The sequence below is a fragment of the Mesoplodon densirostris genome, chromosome 17 (genome assembly GCF_025265405.1).
Source record: "Mesoplodon densirostris isolate mMesDen1 chromosome 17, mMesDen1 primary haplotype, whole genome shotgun sequence".
Taxonomy (NCBI): Eukaryota; Metazoa; Chordata; class Mammalia; order Artiodactyla; family Ziphiidae; genus Mesoplodon; species Mesoplodon densirostris.
Genome location: NC_082677.1, coordinates 16,054,169 through 16,069,261, shown reverse-complemented (window position 1 = coordinate 16,069,261; position 15,093 = coordinate 16,054,169). Strand labels below are relative to the sequence as shown.

General features: G+C 47.0%; 1 protein-coding gene across 1 annotated transcript; it reads right to left on the bottom strand.

Annotated features, from left to right (window-relative positions):
* Positions 1-8,665: 8,665 nt before the first annotated feature.
* Positions 8,666-14,633, bottom strand: TMEM272 (transmembrane protein 272). Its single transcript, XM_060079762.1, is given in 3 exon segments — positions 8,666-9,007; positions 13,856-14,016; positions 14,612-14,633. Coding segments are annotated over 3 exon segments (525 nt in total).
* Between the last annotated feature and the right edge of the window lie 460 nt (positions 14,634-15,093).

Below are 15,093 nucleotides of genomic sequence, written 5' to 3'. Positions count from 1 at the left end.
CTGGAAACTTCCTCTACCATCTACCATCTTCTTCCTCTTTTTGGTTGGTTGATTGGTTCCTGTGTTTGTTTGTTTGTTTTACAACTTTATTGGAGTATAATTGCTTTACAATGGTGTGTTAGTTTCTGCTTTATAACAAAGTAAATCAGTTATACATATACATCTGTTCCCACATCCCTTCCCTCTTGCGTCTCCCTCCCTCCCACCCTCCCTATCCCACCCCTCTAGGTGGTCACAAAGCACCGAGCTGATCTCCCTGTGCTATGCGGCTGCTTCGCACTAGCTATCTACCTTACATTTGGTAGTGTATATATGTCCATGCCTCTCTCTCGGTTCCTGTGTTGACTAGGTGGCTGCGAGTTCACCGTTCCCTCCACCACCATCTCTCCCCAAGCCTACCTCTCCCCCCACAACCACCTAAGTCAGAGGCACTCAGAGACAGAAGGCGGGGCACTAAGACCTCAGTCAACTAAGAGTGAAACTGGGTTGTTGTGAGCCTGTGAGCATGTGTGCCCTTACATATGCGTGGAATGTCTAAATGGCCCTGCCCTTGCCAGCTGTTTAATCCTGGGTGATTCCATCATTCTGGGGAGGCCTGGAAGGACTGAGGAACACATGATTTTATTTACGTATTTTTAAATTGTGGTATAATATACGTAACATAAAATTTACCATCTTAACCCTTTTTTAAGTGCACAGTTCAGTGGCATTAAGTGCATTCACACTGCTGTGCAGCCATCACCACCACCCATCTCCAGAGCTCTTCATCTTACAAAACTGAAACTCTGTTCCCATTAAACATTAACTCCCTCTTCCCCCCTCCCCCCAGCCCCAGGCAACCACCATTCTGCTTTCTGCCTCTATGAATTTGACTGCTCCAGGGACCTCCCATAAGTGAAGGCATATAGTATTTGTCCTTTCGTGACTGATTTATTTCACTTAGCATAATGTCTGCAAGGTTCACTCATGTCGTGGTGTGTGTCAGAACTTCCTTCCTTTTCAAGGCAGAATATTAGTCCGTAGTACGTATACACCACGTTTTGTTTATCCGTTCATCTCTTGATGGACCCTTGGGGTGTTTCCACCTTTTGCCTATTGTGAATAATGCTGCCATGAACATTGGTGTACAAATATCTTCTAAAGACCCTGCTTTCAATTCCTTTGGGTATATGACCAGAGGTGAAATTGCTGGATCATATGGCAGTTCTATTTTTAATTTTTAAAGGAACCTCCATGCTGTTTTCCGTAGCAGCTGCAACATTTTCCATCCCCACCAACAGTGCACAAGGGTTCCAATTTCTCTACATCCTCTCCAGCACTTGTTATTTTCTGGGTTTTGCTGTTGCTTTATAGTAGCCATCCTAGTGGGTGTGAGATGGTATTGCTCTGTGGTTAATTATTACTTTTGTTATGTATCTTAAAACATGTTTTATAATTTCTGTGATATTCACAAGCCTCCGTCTTGTGTTCATTGCCTAATACAGCTTCTTCATCATACACATGCTCACACACAGATGCCCTATTGGAAGGACAGTTTGCTCCTTAGGTATGGTTTTGTGGATGTGAATAACACAGAACCAGTTCAACTTCTTTTCTCTCGCGAGCTTTAATCCACTGCTGGGGACCGTTGAGTAGAGTTGCCCTCGGGTGGGTCACGTGCCCTTGATCTAATCGGATCCTCAATCATTTCACAGGGAGTTTGGGTTCAGTCAGGCTCATTTGTCTGGCACACGAGGGGGGAACTGACAACTACTTTGTCCAACTGAGCTCTCAGTTGTTCACTTGGCAAAATAAAATGTCAAATTATTAGTTTTTCCATTTTGATTCACAGAAATGATCGGCCCTGACAGTTACAGAGAAAGTGCCTATAACATGAGTCTTCTGTGTATTGGTCTTTTGTGAGGCAGGTCTCTTTGTGCTGATGACGGAAAGAAGGTCTTGGTTTATACGTGGAAAAAAGCAGGTTGCAGAGAGGTATGAATAATGTGATGTAAATTATATAAAAATCACACATTTATGCTTAAATATATACAGATATGTTCTGAAAAGAGACTAAAAGATGAATGCTGGTGACCTCTTGGGGGACTAGAACTAAGAGTTACGGTAGGGTTTGAAATCTTTTACCTTTTATTATTTTTTAATTTTTTCAGACAAATTTTTAATTAGTAAGCTAAATGATCACATCACTTTTTAACCTAATATGCATATTAGCCTTAAATTACTTCTTAAAATTAATTTTTATTGGAATATAGTTGCTTTACAATGTTGCGTTAGATTCTACTGTACAGCAAAGTGAATCAGCTATATGTATACATATATTCCCTCTTTTTTGGATTTCCTTCCCATTTAGGTCATCTTTTAAGTTTTTATAGCCTTTGACACTACTTGAATTTTTAGCCATAAGCGTGTATCACCTTTATAAAGAAAACAAAGTTTTAAAACAGTCATTTTAGGAAAATAAAAGGGCTTATAAAAGGGACTATACTACTGATATAGCTCCTGCCTCCAGCTGTGGAAAAATAGCCCCGTCCTGGGTCAGGTTCCCCGGAGGCGGAGTCTGAAGTGGAGCTTCACTTAATGTGATGTATGGAGGCAGTGGTCTCAGGAGAAACCGGAATGCAAGACCGGGAGGAAGGACAGGAAAAAGGAAGAAGCTGGGAAAGGATGTGGCTTCTGTGAAGTCTGGCCTGAGCCCCTGGGGAGCTCTGGCGTATAAATGACACCAGAGTTTGACCTGCCCTGAAGCTGGGATGCCCCCTTGTCCCGATCAGTCCTTAGAAACGGATAACCGTGTGTGTGTGTGTGTGTGTGTGTGTGTGTGTGTCCCGATCAGTCCTTAGAAATGGATAACCGTGTGTGTGTGTGTGTGTGTGTGTGTATACGTGTGCATATGCAAGGGAGTGGTAATTCATGCACAAGGTGGCTCTACCCAACCAAGGAAGGGCTCCAGGAAAGGATGCAGATGTGAGCCATTAGCTTCAACACCTGCTGCAGCTGGGGCGGCCCCACTGGGCTGGCACAAGGGACCAGGGGAAGCTGGGCCACAATGCTTTGCCCCAGAGGACTGGCAATTGAACTGAAACTGCCTTCTTTATAAACACACCTATAAACTGTAGGTTGATTTGCAAAATGCCTTTTTTGTGTGTGTGGCTATGGAAAAGTACAGGCTACAGGACATTTTAAAGGCTGAAATATTAAAGTAAAGAGATAAAGAGTGAAAAAAATTCGTCTTGGAAGAATCCAATCAGACTGCAAGATTTTTGCAATTGTGGGGAAAATCATTCACAGGAGCTCAGTGCTGTGGACCAGGGACAGAGCTATTCAGGAAGGAGACAATGAGTGTTCTCACCTGGATAGTGCTGGGGGGGGGGCGAACTTCATGGACAATGCATATCTTATCATTGATTATATCTCCTTTGATGATTTGGTGGTTGAGAAAGTTCAAAGCCAGACTTGAATCCAGGACTAAGTAACCCAGGGAATATGGCCAGTGAATACAGGCAGGGATTGATCTTTGAGGGCGTATTGCAAGGCGTAGAATTTCATGGGCTGCCTTGACATCTTTGAGCTTCGGAGAGGCCCAAAGGCCTAGCTGAGAGTCCCCTGCTTTCACCAGATCTGCCCCCCCGCCCAGCGGGGAAAGCTCCTCACCTGGCTAGTTCCCCGATCAGTCAGACTGGCCACACCCCACCCTCTCGGCAACCTCACAGGCTTCACCTCCCTGCCAGCCTGCGAAATTATTCAGACAAACCAATCCCATCTTCCTGCGGAAATAGAGGTTACCCCACCCTCTTGTTACTACAAAGCGGGACTCCTTACAGCCCTGGCTGTTCACTCTGTTTCTGCATGCAATCTCCATGTGGCATCACCCAGCAGGCCACATTCTCCTCCCCAGGCTGTGAGTATATGTGACTCAAAAAAGGCTGTCAGGGCTTCCCTGGTGGCACAGTGGTTGAGAGTCCGCCTGCCAATGCAGGGGACACGGGTTTGTGCCCCGGTCTGGGAAGATCCCACATGCCGCGGAGCGGCTGGGCCCATGAGCCATGGCCGTTGAGCCTGCGCGTCCGGAGCCTGTGCTCCTCAACGGGAGAGGCCACAACAGTGAGAGGCCCGTGTACCGCAAAAAAAAAAAAAAAAAGGCTGTCCATCTCATCTGTTCAATGTCAGGTGCTGTGTGTTTGGCCATCCTATTTAGGGCAGGGAACCCCTCTCTCACCAATGGAATGAACAGGAGGTGATCAGAACAGAGGGCGTTTGAATCATGAGACTTTTCAGGAGCCTGATTAGAACGTGCCATATATGTGAACCCTTAATACCACATCGGGTATGGTACAAACCTGCAGAAAGTATCAGTTGCCTTTTCTTTTCCTATAAAGTGGAACTATACTTCCATACAATGCAGTAAGAAAGTTTAAACTTTAAAAGCTAACTGATCTAAGGAAGCGTTCCAGAGAAAACAATACAAGATGTATTTGAAAACACCCCACCTCCTGAACGTAAGTTGGTACAGCCACTACAGAAAACAGTATGGAGGTTCCTCAAAAAACTAAAAATAGAGCTGCCATGTGATCCAGCAATGCCACTCTTGGGCATATATCTAGACAAAAATATAATTCGAAAAGATGCATGCACCACTATGTTCATAGCAACACTATTTACAATAGCCAAGACATGGAAACAACCTAAGTGTCCATTGCCAGATGAATGGACAAAGAAGATGTAGTACATATAGACAATGGAATACTACTCAGTCATAAAAAAGAGAATGCAATAATGCCATTTGCAGCAACACGGATGGACCTAGAGATTATCATACTAAGTGAAGTAAGTTAGACAGAGAAAGACAAATACCATATGATGTTACTTATATGCGGAATCTAAAATATGACACAAATGAACTTTTATGAAACAGAAACAGACTCACAGACATAAAGAACAGACTTGTGGTTTCCAAGGGAGAAGAGGTGGGAGAGGGATGGATTGGGAATTTGGAGTTAGCAAATGCAAACTCTTATATATAAAATGGATGAACAACAAGGTCCTACTGTATAGCACAGGGAACTAGATTCAATATCCTGTGATAAACCATAATGGAAACAAATATAAAAAAGAATATATATATATATGTATGTATTTCAATTTAAAAAACGGAAACACCCACCTCCTATTTTCCTTCTGCTAAATAGCAAAATGCTGTCTCTCAAGATATCCAAGATAACCTGGATGCTATGGCACCAGCTGACCTGAAAACCGTTTAGATCTCTATAAAAGAGAGATGTGCTTTCTTCTTAGTTCCATACTCGTAAAAAGAAAAATTACCACTAGAATCAATAAGGATTTTCTGTTAATTCATTTTTCTAGAATCTCCACTACAAACCCATCGATCCACCTGAGGATTATGAGTTCTATGGAGCAAAATCTGCCTAGAACAGGCCCCTGATGCTTGTCGGCTTCCGAGGGGAGAGTCTGCACCTGTGGTGATCCCACTGGTTTAAGAACAAGTAGAGTCCCAAGGCTTGGAAGAGTCTCTCCCCAAGGGCACTCTGGAAAGGTGCTGAGGAACAAATTGACTAAGTTTATTTCATCAACATGAAAATACCCCCAAAGAAACGAAGCACAAGATTCAGCTACACAAAAATGGAAGTTACTGACCACTTTGCCTCTTCTTATGATAAACCAGAAGGAAATAACATGAAATACTGGAAGTAACATCAAGTTACCCTCATGGTCACCGCCAGGATGGGACCGTCCTGGGTCAGTCTGTGCCTCTTGTGTGGCCTGAGGGCACATGTGCGGTTCTCTAACCCATGGAATCAGCATCAGTGGGGACCCACACATCAGAATACCTGTGGGCTGTGATTCAGCATTTTAAACAAACCCGGGGGGAGTTCTGACGTTCGCTGAGGTCTGAGACGCACTAGTGTGCTGACCCCAATGGAATAATCCCATTTTACCGCATCCAGCTGCCATCTCGAGAGATTCAGGCAAGGAGTAGAATCACGGTGGTGTTTTTGCACGACGCCCAACGTAGCAAATAGAATTAAGTGACTTCAGTGTACACTTTTTTTTTTTTGCTGCAGACTTTTCTCAGAAGGGAACTGATTATTCCTCCTAACGGTGTGGATCTCTTCTTTGAGTTTTCATAATATCCAGAAAGTTCAGCTCTTACCTTGTTCATTTCCCCAGAACACCATTGCCTTAGGACGTTCTGCGGAGGACGGGTGGCCGTGTTTGGGGTCAGCCTTGGTGCTTCAGTCTGCAGGTATATGAGTGTAGAATGTCCCACTCCAGGGCCCTGCCAGTGATCACAACTGTGCGCTTGCCATGCTCATCTTCTATCAAAAGCCCAGATGAGGGAAATGGTACTAATGGAATCAGTTCAAGGGCCAGCAGCCCATCACTTCCTACACAGTTTGCATGTCATCTCTGGATTAAGCCAGACCTTCAGAGAACCATGGTTGTGGACCATTTGCCTTGGCCCTGAACAGCTTTCTGGAAATGCGTCTCATCATAAGCGTCTCACCATCCCTTGAGGGAGGCCCTAATAAATTACCATTCAAAGCCTGCCAGCATGTGGGCATAGCATACTGAGGATGACCCCCTGAGTCACTCAGTGTCCCCTCTGCAAAGTCATGCACAGGAGCTCTCTGGGGTTCATTCATTTTATTGCTGGCCCAGAGAACTGTCTGGGTCCCAAGCCCATGGAGCACCTTGCCTGCCCGCAGACCCTCTCAGGCCCCCAGCACGGAGAGGGCAGCGTGCGGCATGACGAGAATGCCGTGGGGCATCACAGATGAGGGCAGGAACTGCAAGCTGCAAACCCTCTGATCTTCCTTCACAGCTTAGGTGAAAAGGAAACTAGAAAGTACCCAGAGGGACAGGGGTGGAATAAGGGCTCTCCCCTCTTTACCCAGCAGAGGGCAAAGCTAGCACCTTCTTCTAACCTGGGAGGAAACCACGACCAAACGTGACTCCAGGTGACAGATGCCTCCAAACTCGATGGAGATGCGCCATGGGACTCATGGGTCCTTTTCTCTCTCTTTTTTTTTTTTTTTTTTTTTTTGCGGTATGTGGGGCTCTCACTGCTGTGGCCTCTCCCATTGCAGAGCACAGGCTCCGGACACACAGACTCAGCGGCCGTGGCTCACGGGCCCAGCTGCTCCGCGGCATGTGGGATCTTCCCGGACCGGGGCACGAACCCGTGTCCCCTGCATCGGCAGGCGGACTCTCAACCGCTGAGCCACCAGGGAAGCCCCGTCCTTTTCTCTTAAAGACACGGGGAGGAGTGAGCCTCTCTTGCTTTGAGCTGACGCTTCTGATACAGGAAGGTGCCTCACACCGGTGGCCACTCAGGGGTCGGTTTGATTATGAAGTACACACCCCCCCACACAGCAGCCCAGCTCCGTGTAAAGACAGACAGAAGCTGTGACACATGACAGAGTCTTCACCTAGAACTCTCTGGCATAGGGGCTCCCCCCGCCCCAGGGGCTGACACCCTGACACGGCACCCAGCTCCCAGGAACCTCATCTCACAACGGCGGCGAGAGGGCACGGTAGTGGCGGCTGTTTGGTGTCATCACAGACTTCCAAACAAATGGATTTATAGACTTCCAAACCCTAGCCTGGCATTAAGCAGATTTGCTACTGTAGAGTATTTAAGCTCAGAGACCAAAAGCACCTACATTAGCGACATTGCAGGCAACCCAGCCAAAACACACGAAACTGGTTTATGTCATCAGCGAATCACAGAGATGTACACAGATAACCAGGGAAAGCAGCAGGCTCAAGGCCAAGCAAAGGATCTGCAGTAGCACAGAACGCGCTGTGAAAGCGACGCTCTCTCTGTGACACCAGGCTAGCAGCCAGACCACAGCTTCGAGCAGGAATCTACTTCCTCGACCTTGGCAGATTTTACAGCTGTCCTTGGGAGGCCCCATCCATCAGAGCAAACCCAGCTGATCTGGGGCTGGGAGAGATGCTCCTTAACTTTCCCCAAAGGCAGGTGGACTCGTTAAATAAGGGCACTATTCTCCTTCTCATAACGAAAGTCATCATAGCGAGTAAAGCTGTGTCTTGTGTGAAAGTCCGTGCTCTTTCTATAACTTCAAGGTGCCCGTGGCTGAATGACAACCCAGCAGTAGCAGCAGTAACAACAAACCTCTCTCTCCTAACAGTCATTGGAACTGCAACTGTGATTTGAAAAGGTCTCCCATTCTTTGCCTCATCCCTTCAAACAAAACAAAACAAAACAAAACCCCCTTTGAAAACTCTTATGAATACAAAATCCTCACTCTGCAAAGAGTGAAAGTGCCTTTCCTAGACCCAGGCAGGTCAGCGTTTCTTTAGCCTGCCAGAATACTCAGCATTTTGGTGGATTCTTAAATGCCTGCAGGGAAGGTTTTACTGCTTTCACAGCGTGCCCTCCTTCTCCTGCAACAGTGTGTGTGTGTGTGTGTGTGTGCGCCTCTGTGTATCTGTGCATGTGTATGTGTGTGTGTGCCTGTGTATTTGTGCATGTGTATATGTGCGTGTGCCTGTGTGTATTTGTGCATGTGTATATGTGCATGTGCCTGTGTGTATTTGTGCATGTGTATATGTATGCGTGTGCCTGTGCATACCTGTGCATGTATGCATGTGTGTGTGCATGTGCTGGAGGGACTGGTTCTCAGTCTTCCTCGGCAGCAGACCTTCACCTGGACCACACATGGACACAGCTGTTGCCCAGCACAAGTAAGCCCAGCACGAGGACCCCTACCGCAAAGAGGTACAGGGTTTTGTCACAGTAATCCTGAGGCTGCTGGAAAGGTGGAATAAAATCTGGCAGGTAAACAGAAAAGACCCAGTAATTTCCCAGAAAGAACCAGAGGAAGAGGAAGAGGCTGAGGAGGAGGATGTAATATTTGTGTGCATTCTGCCTCTAGGGATATACATCGACGTCGTCATCATCCATCACCATGGCCTTGGACAGAAGCCTCATCCTGGTGGAGTTGTACAGTAGGAGAGACACCTGGGTCGTGGTAGGGAGCCAGGGGTTGGAGGGCAGAGCAACAAAGGAGGGGGAGGAGAGGGGACGGGGGAGGAGAGGGGACAGAGAAAGATTCATTAGGAAAAGTGCACACACTGGAGTTGGAAATGCTGCCAAGGCGCGAAATTTCATTTTGAAGAATTAGAACTGGCGAGAATGAAGGCATCCATCCTTAGCATCCTTGGTGGCACTTTAGAGATGTGTGAATTGCTTTGCACAAGGGATTCGCTGACTGCAGTTCATCTCCGCACCCAGAGTTTCCCTGGTGCTCTGGTTTGCTTCCCTAGCCTTGAGGTCAGTTCCTCGGCTCCCCCTGGCTCCAGTGACCTGCCCTGCCTCCCTGCAGGGACCACCCCCTGCATCTGGGCATCATCGGAAGTGCCCTCCTCCCCGATCCCAACTAAATGCTAGTTGTTGAAGCCGCCCGGTGTGTGGAATCTTGTTAAGGCAGCCTGAGCTGACTAATACAGACACCAAGTATTTTTAGGCATATTGTTCTATGTAAAACAACCCTACAGAATGCACACCACATTCCTCACTTTAGAAACAAAGGAATTGAGGACCAGTTGGGTGAACGAGTTGGCCAAGGTCACGTGGGTCAAAAGTGGAGGAGCCATGGGCTTCCCTGGTGGCGCAGTGGTTGAGAGTCCGCCTGCCGATGCAGGGGACACGGGTTCGTGCCCCGGTCCGGGAGGATCCCACATGCCGTGGAGCGGCTGGGCCCGTGAGCCATGGCCGCTGAGCCTGCACATCCGGAGCCTGTGCTCCGCAACGGGAGAGGCCACAGCAGTGAGAGGCCCACGTACCGCACACACAAAAAAAAACAAACAAAAAAAACATACCTCAATCTTCCATATTCATTTGGTGACACGTCCAAGCTAGAAACCAGGGCTGCTCCCAGCTCCTCACCCGATATAACCAGCCAACAGCGACCATGCTGGGCACCCCTCCAGTAGTTCTCCCCCCCAGAACGGAAGGGCAGGGTCCAGCTATGCTTGCTTCACTGCTGCACACGCAGCCCAGCACATGTGTGGGGTGCGGCCCATTAGAAGCTCTGTGCTTGAAGTTCCCACAGTACGGGGCTGCTTCCCCCCTCCCTGCCCGGACTGTGTGCTCACGCTCCCCTGGGACCCCTCTGCTCCCCAGCCTGGGTCTTTCATAAACATCCAGACAGGCATCACCTCCTCCAGGAAGGATTCCAGTATCTCTCTGTACTGGGTTAGAAATCTTCTTTGTGCTTATCTGTATTCTCTTATTGTCTACACTGAAAAGTTACCACTTATGAAAGATAACGAAACCTAAGTGAAGTGATTAGGCCAGCATTTGGCCTGTATGATCTCATTTAATGCTTATGCTAACCTAGGGGCTGTATATTATTATCCCTGGTTTGTGGATGAGAAAACTAAGGCTCAGAGAAGTTCAGTCACTTCACCCAGGTCCACAGTGAGTAAAAGGATGAGATGGATGTCGGTCCACACCTCTGACCACCAACTACACCACACTATCCAGGTGCTTAAATCAAAGCTATTAAGTCGGGCTTCCCTGGTGGCACAGTGGTTGACAGTCTGCCTGCCGATGCAGGGGACACGGGTTCGTGTCCCAGTCCGGGAAGATTCCACATGCCACAGAGCGGCTAGGCCCGTGAGCCATGGCTGCTGAGCCTGCGTGTCTGGAGCCTGTGCTCCGCAACAGGAGAGGCCACAACAGTGAGAGGTCCACGTACCGCAAAAAAAAAAAAAAAAAAAAAAAAAAAAAGCTATTAAGTCACAGGGGTTTTTTCCTAAACCAGGAAAGTGTTCCCAAATGGTCCAGTTGCCCAGGCTTTCCAGGAATAAGATTTGTAGCCTGGCTGGGAGGCAGAACATAAGAAAAAGGAAGTGAGGGCTTAAAGGGGTCCAGAGAGCCACTCACATAGAGCTGATGCATCCAGGGAGGGCTTCCTGGAAGAGGAGGTATATTCCGAGCCCCTGTGAGCAGGGAGAGGTGGGAATGGGAGTGGCATGGCAAAGATGAAGGGTGGTGGGTTTGGGAAACAGGAGAAAACCAGTTGGGAGGAGCAGGGCGGCCGAAGAGAAGGACTATGAGCTCGGGCAGGCGTGGGGTGCACAGGAGTTCAGCCATTTACCCCGTGGAAACCCAAGAGAAGCAACGTTTCCGCTTCAGTTTCCTCATCTGTAAGCTCTAGCTGACAGCACAGCTCGGGGTTCAGCTACTCAGCACCATTTCCCTTTCTAGCAGGGTCCCATTCCCTGGGGGCTGGCCCCCACTGTCACGTGCATCCGGAGGGGGAATCCCAGGGCCTGTCCTCCCTGGAGGCGCCTTCTCCACACCAGGGTCAGCCTGGCACCCAAGGTCCAGGGACCTAGCCACCTTCCCAGGACTGGTTTGTGGGCACCTGATGCCAGGAGAGAGGAACTCTCTGGGGTTCATTTCACTTCACTGCTGGCCCACACCAACTGCCCGGGTCTCACAGCCTAGGCTTCCTGGAGCCACCTGGTTCTTTCCTCTTTCACCAACCTTTGAAGTCGTGAGCTCTTTAAACAAATTACCTCTCAGGTTAGCCAGAGCTGAGTTTTTGTTCCTTATATCCAAAAAATCCTTTCTGATACAAGGACCTGCCCCAAAGGGGCATTGTGAGAACTGAATACGTTCAAAATGGGGGCCAGGCCCTTAGCACGGCACCTGGTACACAGTAAGTGCTCATGGGGTGGTAGAGATTATTACTAAGAAGTGGGGTCCTGGAAGATGAAATGGAGTGTTAGGTAGACAAATGGCCACTAAGTCAGTGGTTTTGAAACTTTCTTTCAACACGGTGCTCAGTAACAAACACACTTTATGTCACAGCCTAGTAATCGGGTAAGCATATGTCCTGGCTGGCTCAGAGAGGTGCCAGTTTATGCTGTTTTCCTGGCGTGACTATTATTAAAGCCCCCCTGTACTCTCAACAGTGTCCCAGTTGGGATGATAAATTACATGGTCAACTTACCAAACACACACGTGTGCATGTATATCACGATACTTATCAAGCACTAATATTTCCTATTCCATTTTTTTAAAGTGATCACAAGCTACTAAATTCATTTCATGATCTTCTAATGGGTCATGATTGTCAGTCCTTAGGTGACCCTGGGAAATGTCCACCCACTTCTCTTCAATACAATGCAATACAGTGGTGCCATCTGATGCATTTCAGAGATGCTGCAGTGTTCCAAGGGGGTTAAATAGAAAGCACTCGCCTCACTAGTAAACCTCTCTGTCTGGGGATTCTATAAGCCTGTTTGCTATTGCTCTCATGGTTATGGACTCACTATGTATTGCCTCGCTGTGATGAGCACAAAAATTTAATTTGGCTTCAAACAGTTTTAGATTGCCAGGAGAAAAATCAATGCTGCTTATTAGGGCCCTGGTTTGTTCATTAAAATATATTACCTTTGGGTTCTGGGCTGGCTTTCATAAAGGAGAAGTTTGCTGTTATTAAGAAGAACAGACTCCATGGATGGTAGTACCTCTAAAGGTAAGTTCTACCTTGCTCTACCTGATCATGAGGTAGTCCAGTGAGAGAGGGCGGGGCAGAGGTAATTACTGCTGAAAACTCTGCCCTTGTTTTGAGCACTTCTACGGCACTCAACCCATCAGAGCTTTCTTCTAACACTCTGGGGCCACATATGCAGCCCTGTTGATCTAAGAGCCGTTGGGTTTCCTTGGAGCTAAACAGAGCCCCAGGTAGATCCCATCAGGATGTTAAGAGAAAGGATCCTATATTTATACATTCCAGAACATTGCCCACCAGACCGCTGCCAAAAGAGGAGGGTATTTAACAGTGAGGTGATCTCAGACACAAAAGGCTCCAAACGCTTGCTGCAAATCAGACATGTTTCCCAAGACAGAATAGAGCTTGTGGCTACTGATTGCATATAAGAACAGCCACCTTGAAGACATTCTTTTGATGTCTCAGATCAATACCATGACCAGTGCCACTGGGCAGCCTCTTTTGAAGGCCCCAAGCACCAAAAGGAAGCTGACAAAGAAATCAGACAATGGGTCCAAATGAAATTTTATATATGGCACTCGATTCTGTTTGTGTTTGTGTGTGTGTGTGTGTGTGTGTGTGTGTGATTGCTTCATTCTTATGAAACCATTTTGGAAAAACGGACACTTGTGTTTTCTAGATTTTGATATAGAAAGCTTTGAGGTGGGCTTGGATGGTTGGGAAGGGTCACTAATAAATGGAGGTAAACCTAAGGTATTTTAGACCTAAGGTACTTTTGGCAGGTGTGACATTTCTGTGGGCTTGGAATTTTGAAAACTTAACTGCAGGCTATGCAGGACCTTTGATATTCCTTTTTCCAACACTTTTCCTGTTTCACCATATGTCAGTACAACCCATGAGCAAATCAGCTCCCTAGACTGATATAAGCTTGTGAGTCACAGACATCACCCCCAAACATCGGAGTTTAACGTTTGATTGATGATTGCAGCTAACAAATTCCATGCTAGTCATTTGAGAACTAGGAGCTATGGTTAAAAACAGAAATAAGAACTGCTAAAATCGAACACATTTTAACCAGATGCAAACACTCTACTGCCCTATACAGGAAACTTTTTTTAAAAGAAGCACAGAGAAAGGCCACGATTATGGCTGAATTCAATGGTATAAGTAATTGGTGGTCGGTAACTTCTCTGCATCAACTGTAATCAGACCAAAGCCCCAACTTACAACCCTGTGCTTAGGGGAAGCTGTTCTGTTAGCAAACAATTAACGGATGCATTCCATAGTGCCTTAAGTTAAATTTCAACAAGAACTACAAACAACTGATAAATAGACATTACCTTTAAGGTCCCGATGATCCCACCCACTAGCAAGTATAGAGGAATGAGGGGCTGTATGGGACAGTCCTCCAAAAACTTCACTCCTGCAAAGGGGACAGAACAGAAAATTGAGTGAAATGCTTTCAAGAACACAATGTCAGTTAGGAAAATGAAGTAAATGTCTACAAAAGCCAACACGTTAATGACACAAACTGATGCTCGACCCCTGCTTAGGGAATCTGCTCAGTCTCCCGAGCCACCCAGTCTTCAGGATGCTTACTGGACAGAACGGCAGTCCATTGGACATCAGAGCTGGGACCAAAGGTCACTGCACCACTTTGGATATTAACTGGCTACAGGTATGCCTTGCTTTTATGAAAACAGTGAATGACAACCCGTGTTTCCAATCAATGATTAATTTTACCAAAGGATCCCTTTAAATATCCAGGCTTTTTTTCTTTTTTTGGCCACACCATGCAGCATATGGTTAGTTCCCCAACCAGGGATTGAACCCGTGCCCCCTGCAGTGGAAACACAGAGTCTTAACCGCTGGACCACCAGGGAAGTCCCTATCCAGGCACTGTGCTTAAAACAAGATCCAATTTATGGGTCACGTTCCCAAAATGCATCCATTGTGTAATATAAGGCTCCCATTTACCCTGCTTCCAGGGCCCACAGGGCAGGGATTTGCCAGAAGAGAACACTTCCTCCGTGTGCAGAATCCTCTGCTATATTTGTTGCAGGCAACATATGATCATCATTGACCAATTCACTCACCCAACCCCAAGCTGGGACACATGTTTACTGACAAATCCTTAGTCACCGTATTGGAAAACTACCAAACCCACACCCTTTCTTATGGTGATTTTTCTCGCCATAGCAATGCTTTCTCTCTACTTTTCTCAGGCCTTTGTCTCTTGGCCTATTTAACCAATGATGATAAGATGTATTATTTAAAATATAAGAAAGCAATTCCCATTTCCCTCAGTGACCAGTCTGGCTCCAATGACCAGTCTTCGGATGGGTCCTAACACATGTCTTGGCTGTGCAGAGACATTAACTGTTCAGTACGTGCCCCTCACATTTCCCAGCCCCCTTGTGGGTACCCAGGACTGTGGGACTTGTGCTAGCCAACGGGCTATGAGACATTTTGGAGCCAAAGCATTTAAAAACTGACACATGATCCTTCGTTTTCTTCCCCTGCTTTGACCCAGTGGAAACCATGGGTTGAGATGGTTAGTGCTCAAGACTAAAGCAGC